Below are 23,512 nucleotides of genomic sequence, written 5' to 3'. Positions count from 1 at the left end.
TTTATATTCTAAGAAATTACATACAAAATCTATTGAATCGGTACACAAAGTTCAAAGATGCTCTTAAAATTTTAACTGAATATTCCTTTCTTACCTCTGCTCAAAATCAGTGGAGTATTGTGGCTAAAGGATGAGCAAAGTTATCAAAACTAGTCAGAAGAATTTACTACACAGTTGAAGATGAGCTGCCTCTCAAATAAATACTTTAAAATAAAATAACTCAATATTCTTCTTCAGGTATTTATCCCCATTGATCCCACTGCAAGTTTGCATGTTTACGAGAGAGGATATTTTTGTCAAGGGTATATTAAGGATGTGCATGCATCATATGTGGCTTGCATTTCCTTCTGGCTCTCATAAAGGACTAAGTGCGCCCTAACATCTCTCAGTTACTACTTACCCTCCATAGCAGAGGGCGAGAGAGCTTAGCAGTGTCCATCTACTACCCTGAATCTCTTTAATTGTTACATTATTGTTTGTCTAGAAAGTAATTTTTTTTTAATTTTTGAAATAATTTACAATTGCGTGTGTGAATATTGCTTAAATCAAGCTTCATAAGACGTAATGAGGAATTCTAGAAATTTAGATCATCCAAAGCATTTGTTTTCTGATGTTCATAGTTTTGAGAGAATAAGAATAGTAGTAACAGTAACTAGAAAGCTAATTTAGTTTTGATTTTTTCCTTTAGGCTTTTGCATTCTGATCGAGATCCTATTCCAGATGTTCCAGCAATATACTTCGTAATGCCAACAGAAGAAAATATTGACAGAATGTGCCAGGTAGCTACTTTGTACACTTTTAAGTTTAAGTCCATATTACAGTACATTTATGTGAGTTTGAGTGCACCTTTTCTCAAATTTTAACATACTCCATACATTAATATTTGCCACAAAGAGAAATTCTTTATTATAAAAATACTGTTGTATCCAAATTGTTATTTGTGAAACTGTTTTAAGAATTCCCAGAATTTTGAGAGAGAGCAATAGAGTAACACGTATGTGAGTATATGATCACTCATAGATGGACCAAACCAGAGAATAGTTCTTTCATCCTGGTTTATCTCTGCAAAATTGGTGTGGTTTTGACAAAGAATCTTCAGATTCATAGCTCTTTCTGTGCTTTAACTAAATTAATACCTTTAGTAAAAACCTAAATTTGAAGTAGTTACTTTGATACTTCTCTTTCTCCAAGGTCTTCCTGTTTTACTTTTTTCCCCTTCTTGGTTATCTGCAGACAATGAGAAGATTTGTGATTGCTTTTTATTAAGACAAGTTGTTTTTTGTTTTTGTTTTTTGTTTTTACTGAAGCCTTTTATTTTATTACATTTTCTTAACTATACATCCTTTGCACACAACATTCATGTCTTTTTCATTAGGGCTTTTTTCCTACTTACCTGAAAATATATTATTTTTAAAGCAAACTTAAGAACTTTATTTCTTTAATTTCATAGCAATCTCAGTTAATATGCAGTACAGTGTTTTTATGTGTCCACAGTCATCTAAGCACACTAGAATCATTTAATTTCAATGATAACTAGAACACTACATAATAAAGACTCAGATTTTTAAGAAATAACTTTGTTTTTAGCAAGATATTCTTTAGTACCTATTCAGAGTAAAAGCTACAAATTTTTCCTTTCAGGATCTTCGAAATCAGCTTTATGAATCATATTATTTAAATTTTATATCTGCCATTTCAAGAAGTAAACTGGAAGATATTGCAAATGCTGCCCTAGGGGCTAGTGCAGTAACACAAGTAGCAAAGGTAAGAAATTTTCTGTAGGCTTTGATATTAAAGGACCTTCTCTTTCAAACACTCTGTGTTTGCTTTGGGTTTTAATGTTTCACAAAGCATTTAGCATTAAAACTATAATGAACAGGGCTCGACAAATAATGCAATCTACTCACCCATGGCGAGTAGATTGCAACCCAGAAGAGCCGGGTTCAGGTGATCTGCGCATGCGCAGATAGCCGGACAGCACTGCTGGCGAGCAGGGCTCGCCGCAGTTCGGCGAGCCCTGGTAATGAAAAGTAAATGTTGATTTCATTTGGGCTGTCCTAATATTATATATCCTTTTAGCTCCATTTTTCTGCTCCCAAACTGACATACATAACTTGTGATTGCAATCTTTGTTGCAAATGGAGAATGTGCCACTAGATTAGGCAGTCTATGTACAAATGCTATTTAAAATTGTCTGCTAAATTATAAGACTAGGAAACTTAAGAGTAAAGACTGACATCTTCTAGATACTCCAACATCTTTGTTACATGTGCAGCAGACATATTGAAGTTGTATATTTCTGAAGAATTTTTTTTTAATTTCAGATTACATTATTCACTTTATCATCTTATTTTTATAGTTTACTATTGGAGAGTGGGAAAGTTATCTCATTTTTACTTCAGCTCAAATAAGAAATACCAGTAAACTCCCCAGGGCACTGCCTCAGTTCATATAAATTCATTTATCTACATAGGCTTTGTGCTCCAGTATCTGTTTCCGCCCTTTTATGCATTACACAGATACTTGTGTATTGTATTTTTTTTCTGACCATGTGAATAAACAAAAGGTGTTGTAGAACAAGCTCATGGTAATGTTGAAATTATTTCATCATTTTGTGAAGCTGAACATCTTTCAACTCAGCCAGATTGAGTGCTAAGCATTTCAACAACGGGTAAAGCCAAATCTTTATATTATAGTTTTTACTAATAAATAGAAGTATTTAAAATGTGTTTTCTCTTAATTGTTCTGAACATCATCCTCTAAGATAATTCAGCTGTAGTTGTATCTTACTCAGTTTCTTTATTTGAATATCATACCTTATAAATTATGCTGTAGTTACTATAGATAGAAATTGATTATTGTTCGGTTTCAGATTAAAGCTCTAATAGGTCATTAATATGTATATATGTAAGACAAGACAGCTTCACAATTTATTTTTAGCGTATTGTAATGATTTTCATTTGAACTGCCATTCTGGGTCAGACCAGTTATCCAGCTAGACCATTATCCTGTCTCTGATACCTCGAGTATTAGAGCTTCACAGTAGTGTACAGAACAGGCCAGTTAGTCATTCACCTCTATTTTCCTCTCCTTGCTTGTCAACGATTTAGGGTCATCCCAACGATGGGTTTGGATTCCTGACCATCTTGAGTAAAAGCCATTGGTGGAACTAAACTCCATGAAGTTACCACATTTTTTTGTCCTTTAATTTGTAGGTCTTCGATCAATATCTCAATTTTATTACTTTGGAAGATGATATGTTTATATTGTGCAATCAAAATAAGGAGCTCATCTCATATCGTGGTAGGTAAAATTTCATTTATGTAACATTTGTTATAATTGAAAATGTAATCTTACTCTGAAATCAAAATGTCTAATGATAATCTTAAACAAATTCTGTTCTGTAATTGAAGATTTTCAATTTAGCCGATATATAAATCTAAATTTTTTTAATCTGTTTTAAGCCCAGAAGAGACGTCTATTATGAGTTAATCTGACCTCACAAACATGTTCTAGAAGTAGGATTCAGAAATCATACAGATACATATTAATAGGATCTTAAATCCAATGCTTTAACCACTTGTTTATTCTGATCTTGAGTGTAAATATGTGGGAGGGCTTAAATGACAGAAAAGTACTTGTCTCAAATTTAGATATTTTAAAAACTATTGAACATTTCTAAAAATAAATAAATACATTTGAAATTAGTGCTCCAAATAGCAACATCTAATGTTGAGGTTTTAGAATATAGGTTTGTACACTCTCACAGGGCTTATTTATATATGGAGTTATTCAGGAACAGGTATTCTTGAATAACTCCTTCCATAGACAACCTGGGCTTGTCTTCACTGCTGGGGTAAGTCGAGCTAAGATACCCTATTCCTGTAACATGAATAATGTAGCTGGAGTTGACATATCTTAGGTCAATTTACTGTGGTATCTTTGCTGAGTTCGTAAATGGGAGATGCTTTCCCATCAACTTACATGACTCTTCTCAAAGATGTGGAGTATTGGAATATAGAGAGTCATTTTTAATTAGTTTTGTTAACATGTGCATGCTGCATATTTATTCTAGTATTAGTTACAAAGAACATCATTTTTTGGAACAGAAGCACCTAAAAATCTGAGATGCAGATATTTTAGCTCTGCTTTTTCCTTGTACCAAGTGATCTTCTAAGGAGGTTGGAAATATGAGAGAAGAGAGTTTTATAATTATGACAGAGATACTTCGGGTCATCTAAGTAATGACCCAGTCAGTACATACTTTTTCCCTGACAGCTTGTTAGCATAGATCCACCCAAGTTTTTGTTTAATTTTTAAACAAATACGTTTTTCAAAATTCAAATGCTGTAATATTCATAGATTTCTATTAAGATATTATGCTCAAGAATAAACTAACTTCATCTTTTTCTCTCCCACCAAAAAAAATATACACATAACCAACTTTGGTTAGTTGTGCAAAATGAGGATGGTTACCACAGTATCCTAAACAAACAGAACAGAACTTGATAGCCTGGCTTGTCTAATAGTTTATATTAGAACCAGAAATAATAGTTAAAGTTAAATGTTATTACTTCTACTGTAGAGCAACTATAGGGAAGGATTATTTGTGTTTCTGTTTTAAACTTGTGTATATGTGTATCTCCATACGTATATAAAAACACATCATAATTATCCCTGGATCAGAAAATTGCCATGCAGATTGCAATTGATAGTAAAATGTTTTTAAAGTATTAATGGAGAAATTATTATATATGTTACAGACCATTTAGTTGGAACTTCCTTCATATATAAAATAACACGGTGTAATAGTTATACAAATACTGAATTTTTATTCTCTAGATGACACAGTGGCTTCCACCTTGGAAAATTGGTTTCCAAGTGGATGTTAGTCCATAATCACCACAACATATTGGCTTGATTTTTCCATCTCCTCATAGTTACAGTACTTACAGTGTCAGGTCTGGTTGAGAGATGTAGAAGGAGATTGAAGAATATTGGTTTGATCTAACCAGTAAAACTAATTTCTTATTTGTTTTTTTCCATTGTTCGTGATTTTAAGAAAAATTCACAGCAGGATGGAAACATTATGTGGGGCCTTTATCACGGCTTTCTTTCTTTGGTCACTTATTCAGTGTTGATGACTAATAATTTCTGTTTAGCTGCTGTAAGAGATTTCCTCTCTGCGAATTTTGTATATTATAGAGATTGCTTTAGACTGTAAGTCCATTTTCCCCCTCTGTTTTACAATATTTCAGCCATTAACAGACCAGATATAACAGACACTGAAATGGAGGCCATTATGGACACTGTGGTTGACAGTCTCTTCTGCTTTTTTGTTACACTTGGTAAGTTTATACGGTCTGGTATATTTCTCAGTTTGCAGGTCTCTTACAGGGAACAGCATTTTCAATTACATATAGTAAGACTCTAAACTTCCACATATGCATCACAGGAGAGGAAGTAGGGTCAATGCAAGATTTGTGGATTGTGCTTGATATGTAAGTTATGGTCTGTCACTAAACCCCTGTGTTGCTCTGAAAAAAGTGTTGAATAGGGAGTAATTCCCACCTGATATAAGAGTGGAGTCTTAGTGTCTGAAAAATTTAGTTTTGAGATGGATGAAAGGTGCTTTAGGAATCATGAGGTGTTGGTTTAATATTGTTCACTGAAAACTAGATATTCTTTTAAATCAAAGTCCTAGCTCACAACCAGCATTCCCGTTAAGATTTTCCATCCTTGGGCAGTTTGAAATTTCTTTTGGGAGGGTTGAAATTTTTTATGTGCAACTTCAATATTGAGGTGGTATGTGGATGTGCACCCACCAGTACAAACAAAAACTATAGATATAAATACGTATTTTAAATAGTCTATAGCTGCGGAAGAAAGGATAATTAACAAGGAGCAATGCTTATGATTGTTTAATTTGAAATTAAATAAAAATAAAATTAACACTACCCTGGGCTAAAGTGGATAGTGGCTTAAATTGCTACAGGTCCATTGTTGTTTATGGTTTTTTTTAGTTACAGACTAACACAACTACCCCTCTGAGACTTGGAGTTCATGTGTACTCTAACATGTTTCAAAGATCTTGCAAATAAGGTTTCATCCTACAAAACAGCTAGCATCACACCTAGTACTTGCGACTTCTGACTCTAAGAGCAAGACTCTACCGGTTAGCAAAGATCTGGCCTTAATACAATACAGTTTACCATGTATTAATTAGTAACGCAGAATTTTAAAAAGTCATTAAGAGCAGAGTTTTAGATATCTGCAATACTCAAAACACTTCTGTTAAAAGAATCTTAACACAGGGGTGGCAATAATTTTTGATGAGGGTCCACTCCAAGAATTTGGTAAGTGATTGAGGGCCACACTCTTTCATTTTATTAATGGAGGAGGTACAGGGGTCTAGGATAAAGGTTGAGTGCAGAAGGCAGGTTGGGGTAAGGGATTGGGGTGTGGTATGTGGGAGGGGATTTGGGTGAAGTAGGGGATCATGACCTGGATCAGTGGACTGGGCTAAGGAATGGGTGCAGGGCCTGGGAGGGGGTTGTGATCTGGTGCAGGGATTTGGACTATGACCAGTGATAGCAGATTGGGGTGCAAGATCTGAGAGGGGTTTGTGACCTGGGGAGGAGGTGTATGAGGTTATGCAGTGTCTGGGAAGGTGTATGGGGACTGGAGCAGGGGTGCAGAAGGTTTGGGTTATGCTGGGTAGGAGGAAAGAAGAGGGCAGAGGGTTGGGGGAGGAAAGGCTTGGGGGTTCTAGAGATACGGCCTTTCAGCCAGCAGCCCATCATGTTCCTTATCCAGGGTCCCTGTCCTTCAGCCTCTGTACGCGCTCAGGTGAGCTGCAGGAGCCATGTTTATTGCTCTAAGCTAAATGCTGTGAGCCCAAGGGAGGAGGGGCACATCACATGCTGACTGTTCTGCAAACAGGCAGCTGCTATTGGTTGAAACTGTTCAGTGGGAGCTACTTGGGGCAGGGGCAGCATGAGAAGCCTGTCTCTCCTCCCTCTAGGCTTTCAGCATTCAGAAACATTTACATGGCCCTGAATCCACCTTTCCAGAGTGCTGAGCAGGGCGGGCAAGGAGCTAGCTGAGGCTTTCATGGCCCGATCCAGCCTTCAGATCATCTTTTGCCCAGCTCTAGAGTAGAGGCTGGAGCCAGCTTCTCCATTTATAGCAGGTAGCAGCAGCAGCTGCTGCTGCTCCTACTCCTCTGAGAGGGCGAGTGCCCTGCCTCACCCCTTCCCCAGCCAATCAGCTGAGTTCACCACCTGCATGGTGAGCTCTGAACCTCTGCATGGGGCTCAGAAAAAGGCTGTGTGCCTGGGTGTGCAGCTTACAAGGAACCTTGCTCACAACAACTTTTAACTATTTCTAAACCTCTCTGTATGTCATAGTCATAACCTCTGATACAAACCATAACTTTTAAGGTGGACTTTTCAAAAGTGCTTATTGTTGGCACAAATCTGCTGCTTTTTAGGTCAGCAGTAAAAATGCTTCTGCCTCAGTGCTTCATTCAGGAAATTGCATAGTAGGAAAAGAGCTGGGTGCCTGATGAACACACTTGAAATTCACACCCTTTATATTTTTTGTAAAAATTCGTGATAACACCATAACTAGCTTGATCATGGAGTGTTTTTAATTTTATGAAAATATTAGTTAAATATTATAAATCATTCATATTATAAAATAAAATATTATGTTTCCTGGCTTCTGTTTTGCTTATAATAAAATGATGGTCATTTTTGCCATGATAGACAGCCAATCTTGATGACAACCAACAATTTAAAATCTCCCTTATTCTGAAATTTTGAGAGATTGTCTGTCTGAATATTTGCTAATATGCAGTAATTTTGTTAAATAACATACAAGATAACTATCAGATATATTGTTGAAGGGTGTACATGTCCATTTTAATAGCAACTGCATGCGTAACATTTAATATGTATAAAATTACAAGCCCTGACGTGCTAAATTGACAGTTCTCAGACTTACTTCCCTTTTCACTGCCTTAAAACTGCAACTTTCTTGATGAGGAGAGTTTAGCAGTCCCCGGGGCACTCAGAATTAGGAAGATCCTTTGAACCTGTTGAATGCTCTAGTTTGTGACAAGAAGTAAAGTGTATCTAGTAGAATCCCTTAAAAATTCAACATTTCAAGTAACCTGTATTTAAAAATTCACTGTAGTACAGGTGAAGCCTGAAAATCCAAATGAAAAATAAATATTCCCCTGCAGTGAGTTTGTAGCCCAGCTCTTGCTGTATTGTTATAACAGAAGAGACCCTGTGACCCAAAAGCAAAAACAACTAAGCAAAAGCAAAATTGACTAATCTATTTGATTGTCTAATGAGAGAGAAATGAAAAAAGTAAATGATCAACATAAATAATGTAAAAATTCTTAACTTTTAATAGTAGCATGTGGAATAGTAAGAGAACTGTTTGAGTTTTTTTAATATTTTAGGTAACAGTCCCTATGACTCTCAATGTACTGCTACAGAGGGATAGTCTGTAATAGGAAAAACTTTAAAAACAACAAATGGTCTAGTAGCATCTTAAAGACTAACTAAATATATAGATGACATCATGAGCTTTCGTGAATGCAACCCACTTCTTCAGATGACACAGACGTTGCGCCCACGAAAACTCATGATACCACTACATGTTTTGTTAGTTTTAAGGTGCTTCTAGACTATTAGTTGTTTAATAGATTTTTCAATGTACTGCTAGTATACATTTTTAACATGGTTTTAAATATTTATCATTCTTACTGTGATTTTATAATACTTTGTTTAAATGTATTGATATAAACCATTTTGTGATCCAACTCTCCTAAAACTTTTATCTGGCCTTCAGACTGCATCTGGCAGCTTTCTGTTTATATCTTGCTGCCGATTATACCGAATTTTTAGGTGATGGCTCAGGCAGCCAGATCCTATTTAAATGGCTCTCAACTCCTGGTTGTGATGCTATGCTGGCAGCAATGCCAGGCAGCCTAGTAGTGGCAGGGCTGAGAGCCGCGAGCCCTTTGCTGTGTTTTTAATTCAAAGCCTTTGGCCCCAGAAAACTCTGGGGGAAGGCTAGTTCTCAGCCCTGCACCTTCTGGGAATGGAACTAACCTGCGGCTACCTACCAAAATTCATTAAGTGGCCTCCCTGTAAAATTATTGCCCACCCCAGACAGTGTATTTTGAAAAATTGACACCCAGATCAGTTGCTTTAAAAAAATTAAAACCACAACTATGCAGTATAATTATTTATGACCTGGAAATTGTAATGTAAATGGAAGTAAATGTATCTTTTAATAGGGGCTATTCCTATAATCAGATGTTCAAGAGGAACTGCAGCAGAAATGGTGGCAGTGGTAAGAATTTTAAACATCAAATATCTGATTTTTAAAAATAAATATCCTATTAGCTTTTTATTTCTGTATTTTACAAATGTGACTATAATATCAGAAAGAAAACGGAAAGAAAATGTCTAGGTTCTCCTTCTTGGTTTTTCTTCCAAAGAGCCCTGCCATGTGTCACACATCCAGAGATGTTTTTGAAAACAGGTTCTGATGAGTGGAGGTGCACATGTCTCTCTCTAGCCCAAACAGACCCTCATTGTCTCCTTTTCCACTAGATACAGCACTCAAGGAATAGATCCCTGGCTACTGTTTCAGACAGTAGTTAGAATTTTGTAAAATGTATGTGTAAATAATTGTAGTCATACCTTTTAGTTCATGGTTATAGTTTTTATGAGTTTGTTTGGCTCTCGGGATCCAGCAGAATTTGTGCAGTGATCATAGAATGAAGTGCTCTTGTGTGTGTAAATTGGGGAATGAGCTAATAGTAAACAAAGTAATTGGAGAATAAGTACAGTAGATTATTGCTTTGTTGATAACTTTAGAGAAAGCTGCCTTCATTCGCTGAAATATTGCTTAGTAATGGAAAAGATTTGTCCCTTTAAGCTAATATAACTTTAATTTGAACTACAATATCCCTGTTTAAATATGGTTTATATGACCTAATTAGACACATTATTATAAATGATAAAATTGTGGTAAAAGATTGTATCTGCATTTGGCTTATGAAAAGTCTATGGAAAAAATCAGCCTATTAACATAATTTATTAAGTTTCCCAATTATTTACAGTAGCAGATCTTTAATATTTGTAACAGAAAACAGGTCTCAGGCTAGAGAATTGCCTTTTGTTTGTCCCACGAAATTCCTTTCATTCAGCTTTTGTTGAAAGAGAAACTATTAAAAATCAGCATTTCTTTTCTCTCATTTCCTGTCCATAGGACTATTTTTTGGCAGAATGCCAAAACAATAACATTGTAAATACAAAGTAGCAGGCTGTAGTGGGAACACGTACCCTGTTTGAAAGCTGGAAAATGCCATATTTACAGTTGTCCATGCAAACTTAATTCTTCTTCTTGTACACGTGCATTATAATACAGTCTTTAATTACATAATCACATTTTTTTCCACAGGAGCCCTGCTTCATGCAGTGCACAAGTTGGACACAAAGGAGGCAGAATTCAGTTTGCATGGGTAATCTTAAATCCAGCATTTTCTAACTTTCAAGTGTCTGACTTTGAAAACTGCATGACTCTCTACACTTTTTTTAAACCTAACTAATATGTGCTTAGAGAGAGAATCTCCACTGAAGATGGTTTTGGATTAGTAGTAAAATCAGGAATTTGCCCAGAACTGTTAAGATAGCAATATGGCAAGTAAGATAAATGTGTCAAAAATTAGTGTGACTTAAGCTGTGGCATGAGTAACAGAAATACTAAAATTTAGAAAATTGTTGTCTTGACATCAGTAAAAGCTCACATCTGTGTTAAATGTTGTCTATTGTATAAAATGGTTGAGATAATCGCTAATCTCACAGGTGTGTAAAAAGATACTTTACATTTTTTAGAAACTAGATAAGAAACTCCGAGAGAACCTAAGAGATGCCAGAAACAGTCTTTTCACAGGCGATACGCTTGGGGCTGGACAATTCAGGTAGTGTGCTACTGTATTTTTCATTATTTTTATGTATTTATTGCATTAACACTAAAGGGTCCTAGTGAGCTTGGGAGTCTCTTGAGCTAGACATTGTACAGGCACATACAGAGACATGGTTTGTGCCTTAGAGTATCTTGCTTTTATGAAGTCTTCAGAAATATTAGGGAAAATAATGTAGTGGGTTCCCTCCTTTTCTAGGAACTGAGGTATTACTGAGCCTGCCTGACCCCTCCCCCCCCCCTTCCCTCCATCTTGGGTTCCCTGTACACTGTGCTGTAGTAACAGGCTCTCAAGCCCCCTCCAGCACACATACGAGTCACTCCCAGTTTCAGCGATGTGCAAATTCTGAGATCAGCTCTTCATGGGCAAGCTTTAGCTAAAGAATTATCTAGTTGCTCAACCCAATTCAAAATTACATCATCTTGCATTCCACAGTGAATCTTGTGAAATTCAGCTTCTCCCTTAATTTGGAGAGGAATATACATAATTTTTGCCCCTAGTTATGACTTCCATGCACATTGATTTTAGACAATAACAAATTTAGTAACTACAAAAGATAGATCTTAAGTGACTATAAAGCAGAGGTGGCCAACCTGTGGCTCTTGAGCCACATGAGGCTCTTTGCTCACAGAAATGTGGCTCTCAGGGTTACGGTTCGTTCGGAGATGCATGCCTGTTTTGTGCATGCACCCCAGTTCCTGGAGGGAGAAGTGTGTGGCTGTGGGGGTGGCAGCTCCAGTGAGACCCAGGCATTGGGTTAGAATGGGAGGAGTCTGGGGGTGCCTGGCTGTGGGGGGAGAGGGAGAGCATTGAGTTAGAGTGGGGAGAGCTGGGGGTGCCTGGCTGTGGGGGAGAGATGTGTGGCTCCTTGCTCTACTATCCACAGCTCTTTTGGTTCTTCATGTCTAACTGGTTGGCAACCCCTGCTATAAAGGAAAGCAAACAGATCAAAACAGATTACCTTCTCAGATAAATAAAACATTCAAAGTAGGATCAGTATACAACACAGATAAGATCTGAATAGCAAATCCTCACCCTAAATGATGATTTATGCAGTCTGCATATTAAGGGGCAAACTGTGCTGGCTTGCAGCTTTGAAATGCCAGGTGTTCCATTCATAGGCTAGAAATCTCTCTAGGCTGGGTCCAATGCTTCCTTCCTGTTCAGTCCTTGTTCCTCAGGTGTCTCCAAGAGTCTCCTTTTGGTGGGGAAGCAGCGAAGAACCTTGGTGAGGTCACTCCTCTGCCTTAAGTAGTTTTAACATATGGCAAGACCCCATTGTCTTCAAGATTGGTTCCCGTGCCTTTCTGTGGAAAAACACTGGTATTCCAAGACGGAGTACCAGATGACATGGTCATATGACCCCACTGTGTCGTAATAGCCATAAGTCAGAGATTGTCATTTCCTCAGGAAGGCTCCCCAGTGGGAGTTCAGCTTCTAAAATTTATTGTTCTCCCTAATGGCCCTTCTCAGCCAGCCATGTAGACTGACAGTCTTTTGCCTACCTGTTCCCCAGGTGTAAACACATTTGTAATAGCTACATAGACAGTGTTCCTAATTTCACATATCAAATGATGCGTACATGCAAGTACGATAATCATATTCGTAAATTGTAATCTTTTTTTATAACAACTCACATTAGCATCTTGCATAAAATAGAATCATAGGGCTAGAAGAGACCTCGAGGTCAAATCCAATTCCCTGCACTTATGGTAGGACCAAACACTATCCTTGACAGGTGTTTGCCCAGCCCTTAAAAATCTTCAACGATGGAGATTCCACAACCTCTGTAGTCAATTTATTCCAGTGTTCAATCTCCTTGACAGGAAGCTTTTTTAATGTCCAACCTAAAGCTTTCTTGCTGTAGTTTAAGCCATTTCTTCTTATCCTATCATCAGAGGTAATTCTCCCTCCTCCTTGTAACAACCTTTTAGATATTTGAAAACTGTTATCAAGTGCCTCTTAGTATGACTTTTCTAGACTAAACAAACCCAAGTCTTTCAATCTTCCCTCATAGGGCACGTTTTCTAGACTTTTAATAATTTTTCTTGCTCTTCTCTGAACTTTTTCCAGTTTGTCCACATCTTTCCTGACATGCCCAGAATTGGACACACTAATCCAGTTTGAGGCTTAATCAGTGTGGTTTCAAGCAGAATTGCTTCTAGTTTCTTACTTACAATAGTTTTAAGACATCTGAGAATGATGTTTACTTTTTTACAATAGTGTCACTCATATTGAGCTTGTGGTCCACTATGATCCCTTTTGCAGTATTCCTTACTAAGATGTTTTTATACATGCAACCCACTGTTTCTTCTAAGTAGAGTACTTTGCATCTCTCCTTACTGAATTTCATCCTGTTTACTTCAGATCAGTTTGTCCAGAGAATTTTGATTTACTATCCTACAAAGTATTTACAGCCCAGCCCATCGTGTTGTCATCCTCAGAACTTCTCTCTCTCTGCCATTATCTCCAATATTAATAAAGATATTGAACAGAACAGATTCCAGAACTGATCCCTGTGGAACCGCACTTGTTATGCCCTTCCAGCATGACTGTGAACCACAGATATAACTATTGTCTGGGAACAGTTATCCAGCCAGTTATATAACTCATTTTATAATAGCTCCTTCTAGGTTATATGTTCCTAGTTTGTTAATGAAAAGGTCATGAGAGACTGTATCAAAAGCCTTACTAAAATGTAGATGTACCATCTCTACCACTTCCCCCCAATCCACAAAGCTTGCTTTCCTATCAAAGAAAGCTGTCAAGTTGGTTTGATGTGGTTTGTTCTTGAACTCTTATCATTTCATGATCGCTTTCACTCAAGCTACCTTTCACTTTCAAAATCTCAGCCAATTCCTCCTTATTTGTCAAAATCAGATCTAGCTTAGCCTTTGCCCTAGTAGCTTTCTCCATCTTGTGAAATAAAAAATTGTCTCCAATGCATTCCAAGAACTTGATGGATAATCAGTGTCCCTCTGTATTATTTTCCCAACAGATACCTGGATAGTTGAAGTCCTTCATCACTACCAAGTCCTGTGCTTTGAATGGTTATGTTAGTTTTAAAAAAGCCTTGCACACCTAGTAGAATCAAAGAACACTAAAACAGGAAGCGACTTCGAGAGGTCACTTAGTCCAGTCCCCTGCCCTCACGGCAGAACCCAGTACCATCTAGACTAGTGTTTCTCAAACTGTTTGCGCTGCGGAGAACAGAGTTCAAAATGACCGCCCTTAAAGGGGCAGGCGCCTTTTTTTTCTCAATAACTTTCTCCCCGACCCTTCTCCTCCCCTACCTTTTTTTCTCTTCTCAACAAAAAATCCTTGGTGTTTCTCAGTCTTAAAAAGTTTAAGAAATACTCATCTAGGCCATCCCTGATAGATGTCTATCTAGCTTGCTCTTAAATATCTCCAGAGATGGAGATTCCACAACCTTCCTAGGCAACTTATTCCAATGTTTAACCACCCTGACAGTTAGTAAATTTTTCCTAATGTGCAACTTAAACTTTCGTTGCTTCAGTTTAAGCCCATTGCTTCTTGTCCTATCCTCAGAGGGCAAGGAAAATAATTTTTCTCCCTCCTCCTTATAACACTCTTTTAGGTGCTTGAAAACCGCTATCATGTCCCCTCTCAGTCTTCTCCTTTCTAAACTAAACAAGCCAAATTCTCTCAGTCTTCCTTCATAGCTCATATCCTCTAGACCTTTAATCATTCTTGTTGCTCTTCTCTGGACCTTCTCCAATTTTTCCACATCTTTCTTGAAATGTGGTGCCCAGAACGGGACACAGTACTCCAACAGAGGCCTAATCAGTTCAGAGTAGAGCAGAAGAATGACTTCTTGTGTCTTGCTCATAACACACATAAGAGAGATTAGGGAAGGTATGAAAATAAAGAACTCAGTAATAGTTGGAGATTTCCATTATCCCCATATTGACTAAGTACGTGTCACCTCAGGACAAAATGCAGACACAAAATTTCTTGATCCCTTGAATGACTGCTTCTTGGAGCAGCTGGTACAGGAATCCACAACAGGAGAGGCAAGTCTTGATTTAGTCCTGAGCGGAGCACAGAATCTGGTCTGAGAGGTAACTATATCACTTAGAATTAGTGATCATAATATAAGAACATTTAACATTTGTGGTAGGAAGAACACCTCAGCAGCCCAACACTGTGGCATTTAATTTCAGAAAGGGAGCTATGCAAAAATGAGGAGGTTAGTTAAACAGAAATTAAAAGGTACAGTGACTAAAGTAAAATCCCTGCAAGCTGCATGGACACTTTTCAAAGATACCATAATGGAGGCCCAACTTAAATGTATACCCCAAATTAAAAAACATAGTAAAAGAACTAAAAAAGAGACACCGTGGCTTAACAACCATGTAAAAGAATGGAGGCCCAACTTAAATGTATACCCCAAATTAAAAAACATAGTAAAAGAACTAAAAAAGAGACACCGTGGCTTAACAACCATGTAAAAGAATAAGTGAGAGATAAAAAGGCATCTTTCAAAAAGTGGAAGTAAAATCCTACTGAGGAAAATAGAAAGGTGCATAAACACTGCCAAATTAAGTATAAAACTTTAATAAGAAAAACCAAAAAGGAATTTGAAGAACAGCTAGCCAAAAATTCAATAGGTAATAACAAAATGTTTTTAAGTAAATCAGAAACAAGAAGCCTGCTAAACAGCCAGTGATAAAGATGATAAAGTCATTGCGGAGAAACTAAATGAATTCTTTGCTTCAGTCTTTATGGCTGAGGATGTTAGGGAGATTCCCAAACGTGATCCATCTTTTGTAGGTGACAAATCTGAGGAATTGTCACAGATTGAAGTGTTAGATGAGGTTTTGGAATTAATTGATAAACTTAAGAGTAACAAGTCACCGGAACCAGATGGCATTCACCTAAGAGTTCTGAAAGAACTCAAATGTGAAATTGCAGAACTATTAGCTATGGTTTGTAACCTGTCCTTTAAAACAGATTCTTCACCCAATGACTGGAAGATAGCTAATGTAATGCCAATCCACTACAGGCAATCCTGGCAATTACAGACCGGTAAGTCTAACGTCAGTACCAGGCAAATTAGTAGAAACAATAGTAAAGAATATAATTGTCAGACACAAGAAGAACATAAATTGTTGGACAAAAGTCAACATGGATTCTGTAAAGTGAAATCATGTCTTACTAATCCTATTAGAGTTCTTTGAAGGGGTCAACAAATATGTGGACAAGGGGGATCCAGTGGATATAGTGTACTTCGATTTCCAGAAAGCCTTTGACAAGGTCCCTCACCAAAGGCTCTTATGTAAATTAAGTTGTCATGGGATAAGAGGGAAGATTCTTTCATGGATTGAGAACTGGTTAAAAGACCGGAAGCAAAGGGTAGGAATAAATTGTAAATTTTCAGAATGGAGAGGGGTAACTAGTGGTGTTCTCCAAGAGTCAGTCCTAGGACCAATCCTATTCAGCTTATTCATAAATTATCTGGAGAAAGGGATAAACAGTGAGGTGGCAAATTTGCAGACCATACTAAACTGCTCAAGATAGTTTAAGACCAGAGCAGATGTTATGCTTAAAAGAAGCATACAGGATCTTTTTCAGGGGTATAAGCCACATTTATTGACAATATAACAAAGTAGCATATGCATTTACACACAAACACACATCCTGCTGATGGAATAGTTACCAATCTGTTGCTCAGCCCAACCTGTTGGCCAGATAGGTTGGGTGCAAGGAAGGAGCCGGGTTCGTGTCAGTCCGGACTGATGCCCCTCTTGGTCTTGATCTTAGCAGGACAGAATCCGAAGAATCATACAAGACACCCCATCCTTTATAGGACTTTCCTTTCATGCAATTCTATGCATTTTGCCTCATCAGGCCTTAATCAGTCATTCAGCATCACAATCAATTTTCCTAGGACATGTGCTTATCAGGAAGAAGTTATTCTCACAGTCATATATTGACAACTCCTCGGGGGTGTTGCCCTTCTTGTGAAAGTTGTTATTGGTTCCCTGTCAAAGGGAGGTTGCCATTAACGTCAGGGTTAGTTGATTCTGCTCCGGTCCAATTTCCATCTTCAAAGTATTCAACTTAATTGATGATTTGTTTGGTGCCTGACTGACTTTCCAGCCCCTCCTCTGACCATTTGGACACGCAGTGGCCTTCACACTTATCTCTCCTAAAACATTGTCTCTCATATTCACACAAACAATAAGTTTTCAGAATTGCAGCATGGAACAAAGGGGTATTTCTAGCCACTTTTACAAAGTCTTTCAACATTAAACTTCTTTTTAACACTAACATCACAATATATTACAATATTCCATCCTTTCACTTTAACATGCTAACATCAAACAGAGCTGGAGCGAAGTTAACAAAGCTGCCTGACCCTGTCTGAGGCCTACATCTTGTATTTAAGTTTAATACAAACCTTTTGTTATAACGTACCTTTATTATAACTGACTTATTAGTTACAAAATTCCAATTCCAGTGCTACACAATCGGTGAAGAACTTCTAAAAGATCTCACAAAACTAAGTGATTGGGCAACAAATGGCAAATGAAATTTAATGTGAATAAATGTAAGGTAATGCATACTGGAAAAAATAACCTCAACTATACATATAGCATGATTGGCGCTAATTTAGCTACAGCTAATCAGGAAAGAGATCTTGGAGTCATCGTGGATAGTTCTCTGAAGACGTCCACTTAGTGTGCAGCAGCAGTCAAAAAAGCAAACGGGATGTTGGGAACCATTAAAAAAGGGATAGAGAATAAGATGGAGAATATCTTACTGCTCTTATATGAATCCATAATACGCCTACATCTGAAAATACAGATGTGTACAGATGTGGTCTCCTCATCTCAAAAGAGATATACAGGCATTAGAAAAAGTTCAGAGAAGGGCAACTAAAATGATGAGTGTTTTGGAATGGGTCCCATATGAGGAGAGATTAAAGAGACTAGAACTTTTCAGCTTGGAGAAGAGGAGACTAAGGTGGATATGATAAAGGTATATAAAATCATGAATGGTATGGAGAAAATAGGGAAAAGTTATTTACTTATTTCAATATATAACAACTAGGGACCACTAAATGAAATGAACGGGCAGCAGGTTTAAAACAAATAAAAGGAAGTTCTTCTTCACACAGTGCATAGTCAATCTGTGGAACTCCTTGCCTCTTGAAGACTAGGACTATAACAGGGTTTAAAAGAGAACTAGATAACCTCCACGAATTTAAGTCCATTAATGACATTTAGCCAGGATGGGTAAGGAATGGTGTCCCTAGCCTCTGTTTGTCAGGGGTTGGAGACGGATGGCAGGAGAGAGATTGCTTGATCATTACCTGTTTGGTTCACTCCCTCTGGGGCACCTGGCATTGGCCGCTGTCAGCAGACAGGATACTGGGCTGGATGGGCCATTGGTCTGACCCAATATGGCTATTCTTGCATTCTTTTGCTTTTTGTTTGGAAATAATGACTGTTACATCACTTACATTGTTGAAAAGGATGTGAAAGGTGCTGAAGTCTCCTTTTCAGAAATAGGAACAAACACCTGTTTAGGAGTTTAAATCTACCTAAGCACTTTTGAAAATTTTAGTCTGAGAGCTTGAGTATAACCATTTTGACAATGTATGAGTAAAAGTCATACACTCTTTGGCTGTGTCTAGACTGCATCCCTTTTCTGTAAAAGGGATGCAAATTAGACACATCACAATTGCAAATGAAGCGGGGATTTAAATCCCCCCTGCTTCATTTGAATAAACATGGCTGCCGCTTTTTTCCAGCTCGGAGCATTGCCGGAAAAAAGCACCAGTCTAGACGCGGATCTTTCGGAAAATAAAGCCTTTTCCGAAAGATCCTTTATTCCTTATTTTAAGATGAATAAGGGATCTTTCGAAAGATCCGCATCTAGACTGGTGCTTTTTTCTGGCAAAGCTCCAACCTGGAAAAAAGCGGCAGCCACGTTTATGCAAATGAAGCAGGGGGATTTAAATCCCCGCATCATGTGCAATTGCAATGTGTCTAATTTGCATTCCTTTTACGGAAAAGGGATGCACTCTAGACACAGCCTTTTTGGCTTCATATATAAATCAAACAGGAGAGGTGATGTCATGGCCCCCTGAGAGAGACTACAGATGTGAGTTCCTTTATGGAGTGTGGGGGCTAGAAATCTTTTTATCCATTCACTTCACCACTTTCTTTCTGTGGATGAGTCAGTGGTTTCAGAAGCCACTGATTAATCTAATATAATCATCCTGAATATTTATTGTCCATTGGTAGATGGTGATTATAACCGGTTGATACCATTACAGCCTCTATTCAATAATCAGTCATCAATCCCTGCGACTAAGCTATTAACTAACAAGGCTGGTTGTTACTGGATATTTGATTTGGATTTAACAATTGTGTGTGGTAGCTCTTTAGTTAGTACAGAGCGTGAGAGTTGCTTTATCACATCAGACCACTAGTCTGTCTAATCAGTATCCAATTTTTAGCAGTGGACAGCCTCAACATGCTTCAGAGAAAGGTGAAATATACTCTGTAATAGAAAATTATGAAATAATCTGCCTATACAGAAAGTTTCTTTTTAATACCTATCTTTTAGGATTTGGTTTTTGCTTTGAAAAATGAAGCTTTATATATCTTTGGGATTTTAAATGGATTATTAGAATATTAATTTAACTTGGTCCTTTTTTTTAATACTGCTGAATTTTTTTTGTCTGAATCTTATGTTTGTGAATTATCTCAGTCATTTTATCCTAAGACTAAATCTCTAAAGTTGTAAATTCAGCACAGTAGTATGCACAATTTGCACAATAATATTTAAAGCAGTGATACTCAGGCTCCTGAGCTGCAAGTGGCTCTTTAATGTGTCTCCTGTGCCACTTTGCAGTACATGGTATTAAAACACTGTGTGATTTAATTAGTAAAAGTATTCTGATTATTTAATATGTTAACCAGTTGTAACTGATAAAATCATAATATCATTTTGATGTGAGGAATAATATATGTAAACTGAATACTTCCACTATCGTAGTATCAGAGGGGTAGCCGTGTTAGTCTGAATCTGCAAAAGTGGCGAGGAGTCCTGTGGCACCTATTAGACTAACTGAAGTGTAGGAGAATAAGCTTTCTTGGGCAAAGACCCACTTCGTCAGATGCATCTTCAGTTAGTCTATAAGGTGCCACAGGACTCCTCGCCACTTTTGCAGATTCAGACTAGGAGTCCTGTGGCACCTTATAGACTAACTGAAGTGTAGGAGAATAAGCTTTCGTGGGCAAAGACCCACTTCGTCAGATGCATCTGACGAAGTGCGTCTTTGCCCACGAAAGCTTATTCTCCTACACTTCAGTTAGTCTATAAGGTGCCACAGGACTCCTCGCCGCTTTCCCCTATCATATTGTTTAAATTTGAATATGTACTGTAGTAATGTTGATTGCTGATTTGACTGCTGAACCACTGAGGTCTCAGTATGATTTTAAGGAGACTGGCAGTGTAGAAAACTCCAAATGCTATCTGATATTTCTGAAGAGTCTGAGAGACTCTTCTGAATGTGTATAAAGTGTTACTGACACAGTGTCTTTTATTTACAGCTTCCAAAGGCCTTTGTTAGTCCTTGTTGACAGAAACATAGATATAGCAACTCCTCTACACCATACTTGGACATATCAGGCCTTAGTGCATGATGTACTGGTAAGAGAATAAATTTCATTTTTACCATTGAAAGTACAATTGCAGTTTACTCTTAGATTTAGTGCAAATCCTTAATCAAAATCTAAGATTTATTGTGAATGGTTGGGAGTTTTGATGTTGCAGGACCTTTTTAAACATTTAACATTTAAAATGTGGCTCTGGTTATTAAGATACTGGTAATTGAGTTATGCAGGGCTATTTTTCAGAAGTTTTTGTGTAAGCTCTTTCTCTTAATGAAAAAAAAGTCATAAATCAGATCTAAGTTTTGTCACTGATTTTCTTTTTCATCACTTTCTAGCATAAGAATACCTGAAGTTTGTTCTTTAATTATCATATACACAAATCTTATGTTTCAGAAAGACAGCCATGCTAGTCTGTAACTGAAAAAACTTAAACAATGAATAGTCATGTAGCAAGTTAGAAACTAACAAAAAAAAGTAGATGATATCATGAGCGTTCATGGGCACAACTTCTTCTGTTCTTTCATTCCATCTACAAAGACACATTCTTATAACACTAAATTGTGATGATAGGAAGTGGCTGCTATCTTGCTGTTTGGATGTTTTATGAAATTAACAAATTATTGTTGTTTGATTCTATTTATTCTGAAATGTAAATATTTTATACTATTTTTTAAGTTTTAAAATAGATCTTGGTATCAGTTTGAGTTTTCAAGAGGTTTATTTCTTTACCATTCTACTCCACAAGATGGTGCAGATGGCCTATATAGAGAAATATCATCTGGTAAATGAACTTGCCTAGAGAACTTTTATAAATATTTATTTTGTTTTGAAAGTCTTACGGAACTTAGAACATTTACTTTTGCTACAGCTGATTTTATAAAACAACTTGCAATGAAAGCTTTTTTTGGGTACATGCTTCTATAAATTACCGACTGATCTAATATGTCTTAGAACTCCATTATTAATGGGGAAAATTATATGCAACCCACTTCCTAATTCAGTTGCGTGTTATTTTTGGAAATTCATTTGTATGGAAGGTAATCTTGTTACTAAATTGAGAAATAAATATAGACATAGAAATATAGATACATAAGTTTAACTGAACAGAAAAATATCAGGCAGAATATCAGTTCATTTTAACATGAGTTAAAATGAATTATTTGTGATTTATTTGTGTAACTTCTCTGAGAGTGTTTTGTATTTGTTACTGAGGTTGTGATATGCACCTTCTGTCTGTAGTCATGATAAATTGCAGTATACATGCCTACATGCCCAGATACTGAGAGTTATAGACTGGTATATGCAATTTCTAAAAATTGTCATCACCACATTTTTTAATCATTTAAAATCTTTTTCATCGAATTCTACTGTGCACAGAGAATTGTGCATGATCTGTGTATGTTGCATGTGCACTTTTCAGCTGATGGATAGTAACTATCTTTATGAGACTGAAGGATTGTTTATAAACATCAGCATATTTTAAATGTGCACCTTTTTAAAAATGATGCCTAGTTTGTATCATGAGCCAACACCCCTTGGAAGCATGAGTGATTTCTAGTTTCCTATCAGGGGAAAGTTTAATTTCAAAACAGGCGCAGTATCCAGTTGAAAAAAAATGTGTGTCAAGCTCTTCATAGAATGAGCACAACATTTTATGAAATGTCTAGAATTACTTTGTTGAAAGGACCCTAAGCTGTAACAGGAACATAGTTACCAAGTTGATGATTACATAAATTGTACTTTCAGATAAATCAGTTTTCATTTCACTCTCAACTACAGGAGCCTAGGGAATCTGCTGGATGGTAATCTAAAGGCCAGTTTAACCACAAATCTGAGTGTGTTGTCTGTTTAGGTAATAATAAACCTGATGTTACAAATAAACAGGCTCATCTGAAGTGTCCTATACTGGTGAAAATCTATTCTAGTCGAAGGTGTCGAGAGATTAGTGTGCCGTGTACGTATCAGGGCAAGTTCTGATTGAATAAACAACCTAGGAGTGGGAAACTTTAGAGTAATTGGTAAGCTGCTAAAGTAATCCCAGAGAGGGACCCGTTGAACAGCAATGGTATGTGAATTTTCTGCTAATGAAGTAATCGTTCTCTCCCTTTTTCCTTTAACTTATTCACTCATATGAAGTTGTCCATCAGAATAATGTTTTTATGGAAACCATGAGCAAAGGCCTTATACGAATGTGTAGAGATAATGGATTAATATAACCTCTTAATCCCCATGCCTGATTCTAAATTTTCATTATTCATGTTAATTACATACTAAGAGAGCCTCTCCATACACAGACTGCATCTAGAGAAACAACACAAAATGTATCTAGTCTCAGTAACCTAATGTTTGTTCTTGGTGTTAGCAGTCTGAGACTTCAATTCATGCTCTTGTTCTCTGATATGACAACAGCCAAATAGAATACATATATTATGGATAAGAACGACTTTCCCTTTCCCTTTTATTCTTAAGAAAAAGTAGTGAACTTTTACTATTACACCAGTAATATGAGTGCAACTAACAATATTTTTAGTGGAGGTTTGGGGAGCTTTAGAGTGCCTTCTTCCTAAAACAGGAACAAGCTTCATTCAGTGTTTTAGCCTTTAAAATATCTTTAATTGCAGTGGGAAGAGAAGAGAGGGCATACACAACCTCTTCTTTTTTTTAAATCTGAAGACACATGGATAATACCTGCAGCCAGAGGGACTAGAGTTTGGCTAAAGTTCTCCCAGATCACTTCCTTCCCATTTAGGCAGCTGTTTCTTTTTCCATGTTATGCGCACCAATTGTCCTTATTTCCCAAAATCAACAGGTATTAAAATGTGTTTTCTGATCATCTTTCCTATTTAAA

General features: G+C 37.0%; 1 protein-coding gene across 2 annotated transcripts in view; it reads left to right on the top strand.

Moving 5' to 3' along the window:
- The window catches only part of SCFD1 (sec1 family domain containing 1), a 105,430-nt gene that overhangs the window by 5,025 nt on the left and 76,893 nt on the right, over window positions 1-23,512 (top strand). For both annotated transcript variants that reach the window (XM_075926991.1, XM_075926990.1), the window contains exons 4-10: window positions 689-779; window positions 1,642-1,764; window positions 3,216-3,303; window positions 5,259-5,348; window positions 9,317-9,372; window positions 10,923-11,008; window positions 20,602-20,701. In XM_075926991.1, the coding sequence (XP_075783106.1) occupies window positions 689-779; window positions 1,642-1,764; window positions 3,216-3,303; window positions 5,259-5,348; window positions 9,317-9,372; window positions 10,923-11,008; window positions 20,602-20,701 (634 nt within the window). The remainder of the gene's footprint in view (window positions 1-688; window positions 780-1,641; window positions 1,765-3,215; window positions 3,304-5,258; window positions 5,349-9,316; window positions 9,373-10,922; window positions 11,009-20,601; window positions 20,702-23,512) is intronic.

This window comes from Pelodiscus sinensis, chromosome 4 (genome assembly GCF_049634645.1).
Source record: "Pelodiscus sinensis isolate JC-2024 chromosome 4, ASM4963464v1, whole genome shotgun sequence".
In the NCBI taxonomy this organism is placed as follows: domain Eukaryota; kingdom Metazoa; phylum Chordata; order Testudines; family Trionychidae; genus Pelodiscus; species Pelodiscus sinensis.
This window is presented reverse-complemented; position numbering and strand designations above follow the sequence as displayed.